Source organism: Colias croceus, chromosome Z (assembly GCF_905220415.1).
Source record: "Colias croceus chromosome Z, ilColCroc2.1".
NCBI lineage: Eukaryota > Metazoa > Arthropoda > Insecta > Lepidoptera > Pieridae > Colias > Colias croceus.
In genome coordinates this window covers 14,420,885-14,438,075 of record NC_059568.1, presented here as the reverse complement: position 1 = coordinate 14,438,075, position 17,191 = coordinate 14,420,885, and the positions used below count along the sequence as shown (strand labels likewise).

Genomic DNA, 17,191 nt, shown 5'->3' with positions numbered 1-17,191 from the left:
ATGGTCTTTCAGAGCCGGCAGTATACCACGAGATGAAAATGAACCATCCAACCGTTGTTTTGGGATCCGCTAATCCGTTCGGTATAGAAAAGCAGACTCGAAGCAAATCCGTATGTCAATGTGTTTATAAAATACAATAGTTACAATTAAATGGTACATTAAAATTGTGTTTTTGTTAAGGAAATTGATCTGACTCGCAAATTGAGTGAAAGTTACGATATGCAAGAGAAACTGGTCGCTGATAATGCGGATTTAGAAGTGAAAAGGTTAGACGTGTTTTGGATTTTTTTTTTGTCTTTATGATAAGAGATACCCCATATGGGTATGAATTAGTATTTATTCTGATTGGTTCACATGATTTGGCGCTAGTAAACTTATATTATTTGGAGTAATATTATATGAAAGTTCATTTAAAATATTGGAGAAAAGGCTCAAGAATATATCGGGGAAGAAAGAGATAATGCATGTTTCACACACTCTTTATTAACATTTTATTTTCTAAACATTGCACGTCCCCTAGTCACGGTATAATAATTCATGATACTATAATATTGAATATTACATTATTATACATATTTTCATCTTTTTTCCATATTTTCTTTCAACATCACATTCCTAAAACACCTTAAAAAATAGTTTCAAATTATAAATCAATTAATAGCAAAGCAAGGAAGTAACACAAAGCGCCATAGAGTTCAGTACAGTTATAGACAGCGCTGTGTTCGACATTGATTATATTGACGCGTCTGTGCGTGAATACACCTGTATGCCTGACAGTGTATTGTATAGACTGCCTTTTGTACCCGACTGTACCGGCTTCAATTATTACTGTTGTTCATTGTATTGTAACAGGTTCAGGTAAGACAAATTGCATCAGAGAAATGTTGTTAGTAAATTGATTTCATACTATAATGAAACAAATTAATTCAGAAATGTGGAAGTAACTATATATTTATACTCTTATACATAAAACCGAGAAAAACAAAGAAAACAGCGTAATTTTTATACACACGAATATATACCAAAGTCGTTATTTTTATACCTACCTACGACACTTGCTCATAAAACTCCGATCACTTTTTGGTGTACATTTTCTTACATCAATTGCAATTTTAACTGACAGATAAAATAATCAGATCATGTTATCTAGAATATATATAAATCTTTCAGAATACATTTTTCATTTCAGTACACTCAACAGAATCGCGATAATATCAGCATAATTACATCTTATACAATTACATAATTATTGTATGTAATAATTACAAGAAATCGAAGGTTGCAATCATTAGTGTTACAAATAAGCCGATTACAAACCGGTTTGGATCTGCATACAATAATTGTTATATTATACAGGGTGTCCCACTGTTGGTATGCTCAAAGGAGGTTATGGTTTTGCGTACGCTGAGTATATAAAAAAATACTTTTAAAATTACAGGAGCAATTTTTTTTTCAAATAGATGAATTCTTAAAACTATGTGCACACATAACAAGCAGCCCGCCTAGCTTTGCTACCAGCACGTGACCTAACGTTTAAGATTATGTTTTCATAGACAAATTGCTCACATTAGCGAAGCGGTATATGCCGGCTGCGAAAAGCTAGAGAAGAAAGCATGGATTTTCAGGAAAAATTTAGCAATTTTATGATGCAATTTTGTTGTTTTTGTATTCTTTACGTGATCAGTGTATGCAAAACTACAAGTCCCTTCGCGTTTAGTATACCAATAGTGTTACACCCTGTATAATTAGACCTGTTATTAAATTGGGTGATTGAAAGCAATTTCTGAAAGGTCGTTCAATTATTATTCTAGTCTCTGTACAATGAAAATTTTGTATGGTGATGTTTTGTATGTAAGATTTTAACAGAATATTAAAAAATCAAAATGGATTACCATATTGATTTTTTATTATAATTGTATGAATACGATTTTATTTCATGTAAGCAAAATTAAATAACATTTCACGATACCCAGTTTGTTTAATGAGTTGCAATTTGCATTCGAATCGCCCAGAAAGTTTATTTTAAACGCGTGTGTAGGAGATAAAGAGTATTTTTACTTCTAAATATTAGAATTTACAATTAAAAGATAAACTTATGAGCCTTTTGCTGATGAGTATCCACATAACACCCATTCCTACGCTCATCCTACGTTAATGCAGAATTAACTACACAAACCTCCTTTATGTTTTTTTTATTGTTTTTCGTGACATTTATTTTTCATAATAAGAACGTTCTTGTCAGCTCTTGTCAATTCAACACCAACCGTCCGGCGGCAACAACAAAAAATGTTTTGATAATTTTTTAAGGAAATTCCAAAAAATGGATAAAACAAGGTAAGAATTCTCTTACAGATATATACTGTATAAGGAGTTGATGACAAAAGATCAACATTTGGAGAATTGTCGAGCGCAAATAAAAAGCTTGCAAGGAGAATTGAAATTACTGTACAATGAAAATACTAGCTTGCAGGAAAAACTCACTAAAAACAATCCTCAGGTACGTAACAGCGATCCAAGAAAGATATTCTAATGAATTAATTAAAACTTTAAACTAAAACTTCGATAGTTATTCCTTCAACTAAATTGTTTGCTACAGAACTTTTAACTCCTTACCTATCTACAGACATTCTAATTATACCTGTATTTTAATAAAATATAATTGCTTAATGGGCATTAAAGTATCAAGGAAACTTGAAGAAACATTCGTCAAGTAAATTTATCGTTTTAGCATTGACGTGCTTCTTACACAAGTCTAGTTGGCCACGTTTTTACAAACGCCACTTTTCCCAATTTCACAAGAGTTTAAAGCCTAAGTATCCGAAGAAAGAAAGCTGAAATCTCAACACGTGACGTGCCACAAAAGTCTCATTGGAGCAATCGTAAACATTGAAGATTTAGACTAAAACCGTGACGTTGTTTACGGCTACGTGACTTTTATTTCTTCTTTGCTTACTACGTTAATGTACTTAGTACTATGATCTTGATCGTAATAGGATGGTGTTAGGGAAAGAAATTTCTTTATAGTGAAAGTATTAGGAGCATAATTCAAGCGTCACGGTTTCAGCAAATATTATTATTATACAATATACATGCTGTCGAATGTTGCGTCGCTCGCTTTACAATTGATGTGTATTTTCTACTACCTATTGATAAATTTTGACCGCCTCCTTGGTACAGTGGTTGACGCGTGACCGTATAACCGAGGGGTCCTGGGTTCGATTCCCGGTGGAGACGAAGAAAAAAAAATGTCTCAGTCTGGTAGGACACAGAAGGCTGATCACTTACTTGTCCCTAAAAGAAAAATCGATCAGTAAACGATGCATAATGCATCTGCCCCTTACCCCACTACGGGGACATGGGTCTTCACGTTTTTATTAATAAAATTGTAAACTTTTGGGCCCTAAAAAGTTTTGAAACAGGTAGTAGTTAATTTGTCATAATGCTAGGTATGTGACAGAATTTAAATATTGTGATGAACAGATGGACGTAGAGTTGTTTTATTTAACTTGATTAGAATAAGATATCTATTATAACTTTCATAATATATATTTGAATAGAACTTGATTAGAACTTTCCTATTATTCCTATCTTAGAAGAAAATTTGAACAAAACTTTATAGTCACACAATACATAATTGTTAAGACATTCGCCTAAATAAAATTGTCTTCTTGAATTTAGAGAATTAAGCCAATAATTATAAAATTAGTCTTTATTTATGTTATAATTACGTAAGTTTTTTCTGTGTGATAGGGAAGCGCTTGACCACGTTAGTTTACTTGTGAGGAAGTGTACTATATTCTTCTCAATATAACATTTAGTTTTAACATTTCTTAATATTTTCTTTCAAATGAAACGTAAAATGCTTCAAAATGTTCAAAAGGTTTTGACAAGATTCATCTCCTGAAAAGCAATGCTTTACACCACTTATCGGACGCAGACGATTTCTATTTCATATTTTCTATATTAGTGTTTCAAATATCAAATAAATTTTTCATTTCAGGGCGATGCCACTGCGATGAGCCAAGATAACCAACCACAGAAATTAGATGATTGTACTAAAGTAAACAGTTTATACTTTAAAAAGTTATTTTGTATAAGTTTATGAAGTGAATACCATATTTAGTTTCCTTCTTATATTTATCTCACAAATTCCCAAGTTTTTGTACGTTATTAAAGATGTTAGAAGATGTTAGAAGCCCTTTAAGTTAGACGTAAATAAGATGAAAGTTCTGTTGGATTTGCGAACTAGATATTCTTGTTTCATTTAGTTGTTAATAAATATTGATAGTTTAAAATTTTGTTGTGTTCAGTATTGTTATCGTTATTTTATAACTAGCTAATTTAAATTATTTTGTTGTTTAACATTTAGTTTTTCCGAAATATAGTTGATAACACTAATTATTGTTTCAGGACGAAGAAATCGTTTGCGTAAAAAATCCTCAAGAGCTTATATCACAACTTCAGTATTATAAGACGTACACAGCTGATATTGTAAGTAATTGGAATCTTAATTCGTCAGTTTTAATTAATATTTTAAATTACTAACTTATTATGGTTCGATTATTTATTCCTTTGGACTCAAATCAGGTGAGGAAAACTGTACTTTATGTAGCTATAAGCTAATATGTAGTATCTAAGGTATGAAAAGCAACAAACGACTTTTTATTGTACTATTTTTTTCAACTTGTAATCTGACAAACGTAATTATGCGTGTCAGAGGAAGACTCCTCTAGACAACTAGACAGTTACAGACAATCTTATATTGTATAGCTACAATAATTACCAAACATATCTATATTATGTTATCCACAGTATTAGGTATCTAGTTACCTTCTCAATATGGAGTAACTGTACTTGACACATTGTATACACATGTGCATCATCATTGTTCCTACAGGATCGGGTATATTATTATACTAGCTGACTGACAGACTTTGTCCAGTCTTCGCGCAAATTGTTAAACCCGAGATGTTTATAATATTATGGCCATTATTTTTTTGCATTTTCTTATAATATACATTGGCGCTAATTTCTTGATATTTTCTTTTATAACATACCTCTCCTGACAATAACGAACACATCAAAATAAATATTATCGAAATCGGTCAAGCCGTTCGCGCGTGATGCCACGACCAAGAGAAATAGGGATTCATTTTTATTTGTAGAAAATAAGATATCTGGTTACTTTTATATCAATAAAATTGTTCAACATTTGAGCGTTGCAATACAGGTATCAATTACATTTTGATGAGCTTGTAAAATGTGTCTGTTCAGAGCTGTTCTAGAGTCAGAAGTAGGTAAAAGATAGGTGGATAATCAGGATAGCCTGGTTAGTAAAGTTTGGTCCCTTGATGGGTCACGAAAGTCTCATGGGCATGTCCCAACTCCCAGGGCCTGGGCTAGGTATGATGTTTTGTTTTAGAATTATCTTCAAATTGCTATTTTGTTTCGGCTGGCTTTTTATCTTGTAAAAAGGTATTGTAACCAAACGTATGTACATATAAATTAGAGGGGCTTTAGATAAATATGGTAAATTAAGTTTTAGTTTTCTGTGTAATAGAATACCTTTTAAATTTGTGAAATTACTTTAATTAATATTATAGAATGATGAACGTTCACTACATGTAATTACAATGTTTAAATTGTTTAATACTGAAAGTAAATTGACAATTATTCTATTGTTGCTACTAAATATGCAAATAGATGTCTATAATATTTAAAACACATTATTACTTTAAAATTAACAGATTTCAGCACTAAATTGCGTACAGTAATTAAAATTTACAGTGCTTAATATATTTTAGGAGAGAAATTACATTTAAATTTTTCATATTTGCCACGGACAAGGTTTTAATTAATTCCCTGTTGTATAAATGAAGCTCTCTGCAGTCCCAATAAATAACACATTTATACCGAAATTGATGAATTGCATTTTAATTAAAGTAAATTATGTTTGCAATGATTTAACGATGGACGTAAAGATGATGGAGGCGTGTTATTTTACACTCATTTTGGTAATGAAATAATGCATTTCATGGTTGATCGATGAGCTGTTTTATGCATAAAATTTCATGCTATTTAATTATCTTTGTCACATATTTCTCTTTCTTAATTTGTTTTTAATATGATAAACATATTTGAGCCGGCAGATTATTCATTATACACGAAAAATGTCGCCTACACTAATAATAAACATATACTTAACATAAAAATAAGAAAATTGCTAAAGCCTACTGTAGCGAAATTCTTGTTTATATTATTTTCGCAAATTTCCACCTAATTTCGAACGTTAGAATTCTTTTAGGTAGATTTACCTAAAGGAATTCTAACGTTCGAAATTACGGATACTTAATAATTATTTCGAATTCTAATAACGTAAAATCATACCCAAACAAGGCAAGCTTAATCCATTTCATAGTTAGATATTATAGATCCTATAATAGATTATTATTAACATCTATAGTGACCAATACTCTTTATATAGGATAAAGAAGTTGGCGTGCTAGAGTACGAAGTTCGCAATCTCCGTGCCGAGATGGATAGCGTGAAGGCGGGCAGCGCGTGCCGCGGCGGCGGCGCGAACACGTGCTTTGAGCAGGCGGTAATGTGATGTGTTTTTTGAGTTTTGTGTGTGTTTATTAAGACTTTATTTTCAACCGAAATTTTAATAAAGAGGAGGATTTTTTTTGTGTTTTGGCCTTAAAACTGACTTAGAATACTTTTTTTTTGGAAGCAGGTGCCTCCCACGTAGTCCCATTTGTAGTCTGATGAATTTTGGATTAGTTCTGTCATTATGAGGGTGATGTAGTAAAGTAATTATGCTTATAATTATGTGATAAATATTTGTTGTTAGCATAGGAGATAGAAGCCAAATATCTTCTCGCGCTCGGCCAAAGAGCGTCAAAATATCAAAAAAGCTACCAGCAACTTTCTAGGTCAACTGTTGCTCTACGACATTTGGCTTACTTCCATTGATTATTTTGTGAATAACTTAACTAATATAATGACCTATATAAGCTAGTATTGTAGAGAAATAAGATTAGATTTTTGAATCTTAATATCTAGCACATCTCTTAAATGATAATAAATTTTCTACAGCCCGGAGGCCCACCAGTTCCACCGATGACAAGAGCTGTAAGTATAATTTAATACAATATATTATTTTATAAAACCCATTAAAACCTCAAAGAACTAATTGGCTATAGAGCACCCAATGAAAATGATGCGCCCAATTTAATTAATTGGCTTACCAAGATATATCAGTATTGCAATAAACACTCGAATTAAGCGGAATTACGATTTCGAATTAAGCGCGTATTCAGTTAAGCTACCCTTTTAAATACACGTCAATTCGCATAAAGAGGTTGTCAAAGGAGAATATCCGAGCGTTTAATTAACATTCAGTTTTTCCATTACTTCGCCGGTACCAAACGAACTATTGTGCGTGACACGTGCCTCAAAGAATCCCATTTTGCGAACGCGCGGTGCGGCAACGTCGCGTCACGCGTGTGATCCTCGTACGTCTCGTACATCATACTTGTGTGTGACGTTATCCGTCCCTTTGATGCTCTCTGTTTGGCTTACTATAGATGAATTCGTTTCTAATCATTGTAGTGTAGGATAATCTGAGGAATTGGTTTTGGTTGGGTGGTTTTTGATTAGTAAAACTATGGGGATTATTAAGATGTCCATTCCCGTTGAGTTTTTAATTATTCCTAAGTGCCCAAACATTAGATACCATCTAAGAACCTAAATAAAGCTAAATAGTAAAATTACATGTATTTTTAGTGTGGAGTATGCCCTCCTTGTCCAGCACCATGCAATCCCAACCATCCCCCTGTAAGTATATGCAAGCTTATTATTTTGTAATTCATTGTTCTGATATGCAATAAAATTCACTCTGATATAGGAAACTCGTTAATTATAAAGAAATCCTTGATTTCCATATCAAAACATGTTTACGCAAACAGTCCACATGCAAATTTTCACTAATTATGTTTTTCTCAAATTTTAAACCGTTGTGCAAGTTGTAAACACCTTTTTTCACTCATTATGATTTTTTTAATAATTATTATTAATGAATATCCTTATTAATTACTAATTATTTAGATCACTAATGTAGGTAAAATTTTTGTCGTGAATTCAGAAGTATACTATTCAGTGGTCAAGTAAGGAATTGGCATTGTGCAGTGTGCTAGATAACTTCACGAATTGTCTCGAAAACTTGGCTCACATAAATGATGCAACGTTTTTACATTTTCTAGACGCCTGCCGAGAAGGAAGTGCAAAAGTTGACCATCCAACTTCGGCAGACCGAAGAAAACTTTAAAACTAAAGTGACTGAGGTGCATTATTCATTTTATATTGATTAACTGTAACCATGCTTTGATACGGTGGATATTTTTAGTTAAATTAATAATTCAAAAATAGAATATTATTAAACCGTCTGGCTGGATTTAACGTTCATATCCTCAGGCGTACGAAAATGATTTTTCAAAAGCCGAAAAGGAAATTGGCTATTTTCTGCTGATACAAATTGCCGATAAATTGAGATATATTTTTATGATAAAGTGATTCTTAATTTTTGATTTCGCATTGATAGTTGATTACGTATTTATTTTCTTGATTTTGGTATATAAATAAATACAAAATTGAATAATTATGCTCAATGTTAGAGTAAAGGGATTATTGACCTTAGGTTTTAAACATAAACTAACACCACTTTATCCAAAAGTGTGCAATGCTAAGAGCGGAGTTACTAAAGAAGAAGGAAGAGTTAGAAAAAGAGAGATGCCAACACCGTGAAGTGCAGAACAGGCTTAGGGAACTAGAAATGAAGTTCGAAGGTTTGACAACACAAACAAACATGATGATGGGGACAAAGGAACAGGCGTTTGAACAAGAGGTCAATGTTAGGGCTCTGAAGCAGTGTTATAGGGAGGCAAGAGAAGAAATCGATGAACTGAGGCTGTTGATGAAGGAACAGAATGATCAGCTGCAAGATTATAGGGTTAAGGTACGAGATAATACTTTTTGAAATTAGTTTAAAAATTAAGGTGTACGATGCTAATGTTTTTGAGGGTATAACAATTTTGGTGCAGGAGAAGAAAGTGCTATTAAAAGGTTGACAAGTTTATGAATACAATTGTTTATTAAATAATAATAATAAAAAACACTTTATTGCACACACAAAACAACAATATCAAACAAAAATAATACACAAACAATGGAGCGGTACAAATAGGCGGCCTTATCACTAAGAAGCGATATCTTTTTATTATTTATTATTATTTTTTTCCAATAGTACCTCCAAGCGCAACAATTAGTAGAGGAGCAACGGCGTCAAATGGACATGATGGACATGGACAACTCTAGAATCAGTGAACAGATCAATTTGGAAATACAGAAAGTGAAGGTAAGCTCGAGAAAAAAGATTATAGTAATTAAGATTATGAATTGCATTTAAATCTTATATTAAGAAATATTTTTTTTATAAAACTGGCTCAAAATACTTCATAATGTGTGTATGTATTTTTTGTGGAAATTGTGTAAAAAAAAAAAATAATTTTGGTTTAGCTGAAGTTCCAAGAAAAACTGCAAGAGTTAGCTCCCATACCGGATCTTCTAAAGGCGACTCAGATGAAACTGAAGGACGCGCAACAGTCACAGGCGATAGCTGAACACAATGCAGAACAATTGGCTAGGGAGTTGAATTCTGCAAGGGAGAAGGTATGGAGTGTTTGAAAATTTATGTAGTGAAGAATATTTTGGGGTATTCAAAAGTGTTAGAATTAGAAGTATTATATACTAGCTTTCCGCCCGCGGCTTCGCCCGCGTTTTCAAAGAAAAGCCGTATAGTTCCCGTTCCCGTGGGATTTCCGGGATAAAACCAAGTTACCCTCTACACTATGTGTTAATCCAAGTTACCCTCTATATGTAGGCTAAATTTCATTGTAATCGGTTCAGTAGTTTTTACGTGAAAGAGTAACAAACATCCATACATCCATACTTACAAACTTTCGCCTTAATAATAGTAGTAGGATTTTAGTGCGGTTACTAATATATCGTTATATGTTTGTTATGTTAATCATTTAATGTTACTCTCGAAGATCACATTTGAGTAAACTTTCGTAATTATTCTATAGGATTATGAACGATTCATAATAGGAAACAATAGAAATTTCATTTATTAACGTCTTTACGTCTTAATAAATTTTGATTCATTAACTCTATCTACACTTAATTCTTTTTATAAACACTTCCATTCAAACACTGTTGTTCAAAAACAATAAATTGTCATTTTAACATTCATGTACTTTTACAAAATACTTTTAAAAAATGCCTGAAAACGTATCAGTCATTCCGATATTGACGCGTGAAAAATATTTCTTTATTCACTTGGCTACTGAGCCACAGAATTTAATCATTTTTCACACACATCCCTCTGGCTCTCTATTAATATGAAATATTAATTATATTTTGTATTGAGTTTTAAACGTAGGTATGTACACGGATTCATATTTTAATTTTATTCCATAGCCTTTGTGATATTAAAAAAAGTTTTATATAATAATTAATATCAGTATTAATTTTTCTTTCGATCCATGCGTTTTGTGTCAGTATATTATTATAGTAGAGCCATTTTAATAGGCAACATTTGACAGTTCAACAAAATTCAACAACGTAACCTAGTAACGACGACATAGAATAACATGATATATCGTTTTGTTAGAACTGCACATTTGCTTAACTTTTTTCAATTATGATTACATATTTATAATAATAATGACCGATACAAGTAATTTTAAGATTTCATTTTACTGATAAACCATACTAAACATAATAAACAATTTCTGAATTGAAGAACTGGCGTCGCTACAATTTTGTGTCAATAAACCTTTTTTATTTTTAAATACCAGAGACGTTACTCTAAAAATCGAAATCTGACATCTAGAATCGAATGCATTGATTACTTGTGAATAAAAATCATCATAAATTAATAAATTCGATTGACAAATGTTTCAAATCCGTATCGATTAATTCACTTTAATCGATGTTTTTAAGCAGGTTACCTCTCTTCGAAGATAAAATTGATAGACGTCAAATGTTGCCTATTAAATTGGCTCGACTATAATACCAATCGCGCTATGCGAATTGTTGTCTTGGTTTAGGTAAAGCTATGAGAGCTTTTTCTTGGTTCAGGTCCACGTGCTCTTGCACAACAGTTTGAAACCGCCAGAGAAGCCTCCAGAGAGGGGAGGAGATGAGAAGCAGATGGCGCTGCTGCAGCAGAGGATTGCACAACTGACTGAGAACAATATGACGCTCAAGAGTGAAATTGAGAGACTCAAGTAAGTGATGAAAAGATAGATTACAATTTCAGCGCAGGGGCAGTTTGGAAAATGTACCCTGTTTGGATTTGCTGATGGAGAATTTGATACTCAGGAGGTTAATATGCGAATCAAGAATGAAACAAGTACTCAAGTAAGTGATGTCGAAGCTAAGTTAGAATTTCAAGGTAAAGATACTTTTGAAAATGTACTTGTTTTTGCTTTAAATAAAGCTGACTTGGAAAAAATAGGACAACAGAATGAAAAAATTACCTCTTTTGTTTTAAAGTTCGTTTGAAATAGTGTTGAATGTATTATCAGAAACCTTTTAAGCTCTTATTTAATAATATCTTAACATTTTAGAAACATTTCTTTAGTACAAGGATTGTTTTAATTTGAAATTATTAATCTAACCAGATTGCTTTCTAGTTGGACATGCGTAAATTTAACTTGGACATATTATAAGTTAATGTTACTGACAGTTGTATAGTTCCCATAATATGGTTAGGCGAAGATGTGGAAACTTCTCTAATCTTTAGAGGAGACAGCGTACTGTGAATTGTATGTAATTTAATGTTATAGTAATTCTACAGGTAAGTTTTCATACAGAGTAGTACGATTGTGTCATAGACATTGTTATAAAAGTATGCAGGAATGACAATTTCGTATAGGAATCTGGCTATTTAGTTGTGTGAATGCTTTGAAATGAAATTTTAAAATCCATATTCGTCGAATAAGGTTCACAAGATGGAGTACTGTGATTGAGTTTTCTTCCAGAAGTCGATCCTAGCAAAATATTAGCATTGTGATTCGTATGATGAGTAGAGTGGCCAGAGGTCCATATATTTTTTTCACTTTTTTATTATTACCTTTATCAGTGCCTTATTAATTTTTTATCATTCAAAACTTTCAGTCCATTTGCAGAGGCATGGCTTCTGCAATTATTCATGGGCGATAATCTTTGTTTACCATTATGTGGCTCACCAGCTCGTTAATGAGTGTGGATAATTTTGCACTACAACAACTACTACTTTTTATGTGTAATTTACACACAAATTAAATATGCACACTAGGGTGGAGTGAAAAATATTTTTTTTCATTTTCGTTTCGGCATACCTGTAAAAAGATGTCATTATTGCTCATAAATAAACATGCAAAATTATACTTTCCAGATGATACATTTAGAGGTGCCCCCAACATCATGAACTTTCAGAAATTCAAAAAATTTATTCGAAAATCATTTAAGTTTAATTTTGACAAATTAACGCTAAATCAGATTCTGTGTTATATCGTTGGTTGCCAACGGGAAGACACAGAATACACAATTTTTCAATATATTAAAAAGTGGCTATCGCTGGCTACCAGTGGCTCTGGTCGGTGGCCCGTTTGCGCCGACTCTTAGTGTAGGAAACATTGATTTTAAACAGTGCCGTTAAGGAAATAACACTAATGTTAGTAATATTTCTCAATTACATTTTACACGTAAATACAATTAAGATCATAATTTAATATTTTTGATGTGAGCTCTATCTATAATTTCGCTTTGTTACAGTAAAATGTTGCAAGTCAAAATACGACAAACGACATGTTGTCCTGTATTTTGTTTGCCAGAGAAGTACCCAGTGTCTCAATTACCAACTTATACTGATGCTAAAGAAACTATTACTTATTTATTAGATATGAATTTAAACCGGATAAAATAACAATATTTATGATTTATCCGAAAGATTAGCTACGGAAATGTTTGATGTGTGGCGAAAAGCATCGCTTCCCACTATTAGCTTTAATAGAGTACTACAACTTCTTCGACACACCATATTCGATGAATATAGACGCTTAATTAAATCCTTATCAAGACCGACAAACGAACAAAAAAGAACAAGAATAGATAACTGAAGTATTTTGTCACTCAGTACCAAAGCTTATTTGATATTTGAAGTTGCGAATGCATTTTTTTAACTCTCTTGTACTTGCTCAAAAGATTATACCAACTTAACTATGTGGCAAGAATATAAGAAAACTGAGACTCTGACTTCTAATTTATCTGAAGAAACCTTAAAAGACATCGTGAAAAGCGGTTTGACTATGTTTCAGAATATCAAAGATTTTCTATGCCTTACTCAGGCCGTAAAGTATATTATCAAATTGGTGACAGAAGCTTCAAGTGCAGTTTGTTGAGAAAGTAAACAAAATGATTATATAATGGCAAGAGTATCAGTATCACGACTGTCAATGCCTAATTTTGAAAAAAAAAACACAGCCTTATCTATACTAATATTATAATCTATACTAATATTATAAAGCTGAAGATATTGTTTGTTTGAGCGTGCTAATCTCAAGAACTACTGGTCCGATTTGAAAAGTCCTTTCGGTGTTAGATAGCCTATTTATCGAGGAAAGCTATAGGCTGTATATCATTACGCTTAGATTAACAGGAGCGGAGCCACGCGGGTGAAACCGCGAAACGCAGCTAGTACTAAATAATTACTTATTTCTGATATTTTCATTCCTCTATAATATTATTTACATAAATGAAACACGTTAAAACAACTAATCAGGCTATTATTTGATGTATCACAAAGAAGTTTGTTATATAATAGACTTGAAGGCCATAAAAATACTGTGATTAAAAAATAAAACAAAGTTTGCTAAAAAAATCATATTTTTCTAATTTTCAATTGGGTTGGGGCACCTCAAAACATCAAGACACGTAAACAATATTTTGTATGCTGAATTCACTCATTAAAAGGCACCTTTCTGTCGCTATGCCATTTGAAAAAAACAAAAAAAAAAATTCGTTCATACATTATCACTCCACCCTAATGCACACATCAATACCGTGTCACGTCGCAGGTCGAATGTGATACGCATGGAGGAGTGCGTGCTCGCGAATGAGAAGCGGCTGCAGGAGAAGATGCACGAGTGCGCACAGCTCGGCGGCGAGCTGGATCGCGCGCGGGACGAAGCGGCGCGCGCGCTGCAGCGGGCCAACGAGCGCACCGACACGATCCGCAAGTGAGTGGGGAACAATGAATAAAGTAGAAAAAAAATGTCTTAAAAATTAATTAATTAAAAAAAATGTGTGCGCGTACACACGTAAGAAGTGAAACTTCTTTATGACCTTATTTTTCAAAAAATAATTTATTACATTATGCAACTTTACAGAAATACGTCGAATCACGCGTGATAGGGATAAGAAAAAGATGGCGCACAACGGAAAAATGTCACGCGTAACGAAAAAATGTGACACTAAATTTTTTTCCAACCTCGATAAAGAATTTTCACTTCAAAAAATTTTGAGCTCTTATATTAATTTTGATTATGCAACATTTAACTTTGTTAAAGGTGTATGCAAACGACTGTTGCTGAGCTGGAGAGGCAGCTGGCGTCCACTCGTGCGCAAGTTAAGAACGCTGAGAAGGATAGGGAAGAGGTAATATCACCATGACATTTACAACTTTGCCATTATTTTCATAACGTTTTTTCAAGTGACGGTACACTCAAATTTATCTGTTCAACGTTATTCTCCAATACCAATCGCACCAACTAGGTCCAAAGCCGCATGCAGTGCCAGATCAAGCGTTTGAACGAGAACTTCGAGCAGGCGCAGCTGCGCATCCTCGGACTGCAGACGCAGGTGCAGACGCTGCGGCGCACCGCGTCCAGCACCGGGGACGGGGACGGGGAGGGGGACGGGGAGCAGCAGGAGTGCGCGTGTAGGGCGTTCTTTGAAAACCCGTGAGGTGAATGTGTTATGGTGGGTACAGACTGGTGAAATGTAACATGCAATGTAACATGCAATGAAAGAATTCACCGTACACATTGATGCAATGTATCATGAAAGGTAACTTTGTAACAATTTCTCATAGTTTGGACGTCTTGTTTGGACGTCTTGTTTGGACGTCTTGTTTGGACGTCTTGTTTGGACGTCTTGTTTGGACGTCTTGTTTGGACGTCTTGTTTGGACGTCTTGTTTGGACGTCTTGTTTGGACGTCTCATAGTTTGGTCACTTTGTAACAATTTCTTATAGTTTGGACGTCTTGCGCGCGCGAAATGTGCATTACACGCGCATGCTACGAGCATTACAAGCCGCGCGCGGAGCGATTCGTGATTTGTCGGTTTTTCAAACGAACACAAAGGGGCAAGGAACACGACTACGGGAGGTTCGTAGTGAATGTGCGTTAAGAGCGCGCTATGCGTCCACTGCAACATGCAATGAAAGGCAGAATGTTACATTTCATGTTACGTTTCACCAGTCTGTACCCACCTTTACTTGTAATTATTGTTAGACCACTATAGTTTACCGGTTTATGGGAATGAGGATGAGAGTGGAGATGGGGATCATCAGGTGTACCCATGTAGAGCGTTCTTTAATAATCCGAGGCAGATGGTGAGATGTATGAGAGCAATGCGGTAGTGGATATTGTGTTTTTTTTTTAATATGGGGGGAAAATTAAGGTGAGTGTTTCGGTGGTAGCATTGTAAGGCTTGAATAAATGCGGGATTTGGTTTGTAGCATGTAATGATGTGAAATGTGTTCTTATTAAAAAAATGTATAATAAAATACCCGCTATATTCATTTTGTGAAATTTCTGTACAAAAATGATAATCTTTAAAATGTTCGTGTATTATGTTTCTAGGTAAAAGGAGTGCTCCTGTAAATCCTCGTTTGATGAGCCGGATTTAAACTTTAATATAATACTACTTATATTTTAAATTGTTAAAAAATGTAAAAAGAAATTGGCCATTATTCAGAAACTTGCAAAATCGCTTCTGTGAAGCGATTAAGACCGATTTTTATCTACTAATCCACATTTAAATAGGTACTAAGGTTTCATGTATAGTGGAAACCTTTTAAAATGTGTATTTGCATAAAATTATAGAAGATAATAATATAGCCATATGATAGTATTTGCAAATTGTGGTTGAAGTGATGGATGTATGAATATTCGAATTGGTGGTTAATTGATTTATTGGAGAATTTATAATGAGACCGTTTTTGCTCGAATATCAGGGAAAATTTCACTGTTTATAGTGAAATTTTCCCTGATATATGGTTTGATTTTAATTTGATAAAGGTGGTTAACAACACGATTGTATTAGTGAAGTATTATTATTATTTATTTTTATTGGTGAAGATTTGTAAAATTCTAGTCACTTTATGCTTTAACTCCAACACAAAATTTAACAAATTTGTTGTTTATTTCAATTTTAGGTATATTTTAGGTGTTACTTATGTTTCAAATAAATAATGTTTTTTTTAATAATTCAATCCTGTAACGTGGAGCATCGCCTGCTGTTTATTGTGTTCTATAATATCATGTAACCATTATTATTATTGAAAAAAAAAAAACATTTGAATTATATTATAACTGTGTTTATTTTCCTTTTTTTATAACCTATATTAATAATCACTTACATAACAAAACTGGTCTTTAAATAGGTAACAAAAATGCATATTTTTCAATTTTTTTCCTATTAGGTCTAAGGTCACAATACAATAACAGTTAAAATATAACAACATAAATTTACATAAACAAACAAAACAAATCTAAATTTATAGACACAATATTATTATTCTAAATTATTGTCTTTCTAACTTTGCATTACTCGACCAGTCTATATAGATAGGGAGGCGAGGTAGCTAAATGGCGTAATTAAACGGCGCCGTCGAGACTTATCAAAATCGATTGATAAAATAATTTCGAAAAGAAAAGCTTCTATGGTAAAAACCATTTTAGCGGTGGGTTTGGCGTGTACGGATTTTCAAAAATGTAAAAAAAAATAGTTACTTGGGCATTCTCGAGCGCGTCAGATATTCATACTACGTATGCCCCAAGTGCCTCTGATAACAACGGTA

General features: G+C 33.1%; 1 protein-coding gene across 3 annotated transcripts in view; it reads left to right on the top strand.

Moving 5' to 3' along the window:
• The window catches only part of LOC123705252 (paramyosin-like), a 40,688-nt gene extending 23,976 nt beyond the window's left edge, over nt 1–16,712 (top strand). The window contains exons 7-23 of one of the 3 annotated variants that reach the window (XM_045653955.1): nt 13–110; nt 181–266; nt 2,353–2,497; nt 4,001–4,060; nt 4,411–4,491; nt 6,485–6,601; nt 7,099–7,134; nt 7,789–7,839; nt 8,265–8,345; nt 8,735–9,016; nt 9,305–9,415; nt 9,577–9,729; nt 11,203–11,351; nt 14,184–14,345; nt 14,676–14,763; nt 14,881–15,073; nt 15,972–16,712. In XM_045653955.1, coding sequence (XP_045509911.1) covers nt 13–110; nt 181–266; nt 2,353–2,497; nt 4,001–4,060; nt 4,411–4,491; nt 6,485–6,601; nt 7,099–7,134; nt 7,789–7,839; nt 8,265–8,345; nt 8,735–9,016; nt 9,305–9,415; nt 9,577–9,729; nt 11,203–11,351; nt 14,184–14,345; nt 14,676–14,763; nt 14,881–15,072 — 1,892 coding nt within the window. In that variant the 3' untranslated portion in view covers nt 15,073; nt 15,972–16,712. Of the gene's footprint in view, nt 1–12; nt 111–180; nt 267–2,352; nt 2,498–4,000; nt 4,061–4,410; nt 4,492–6,484; nt 6,602–7,098; nt 7,135–7,788; nt 7,840–8,264; nt 8,346–8,734; nt 9,017–9,304; nt 9,416–9,576; nt 9,730–11,202; nt 11,352–14,183; nt 14,346–14,675; nt 14,764–14,880; nt 15,088–15,361; nt 15,777–15,971 lie in introns of those variants that run through there. The other 2 variants (XM_045653956.1, XM_045653957.1) reach the window with 2 other exon arrangements.
• The last annotated feature ends 479 nt before the right edge of the window (nt 16,713–17,191 follow it).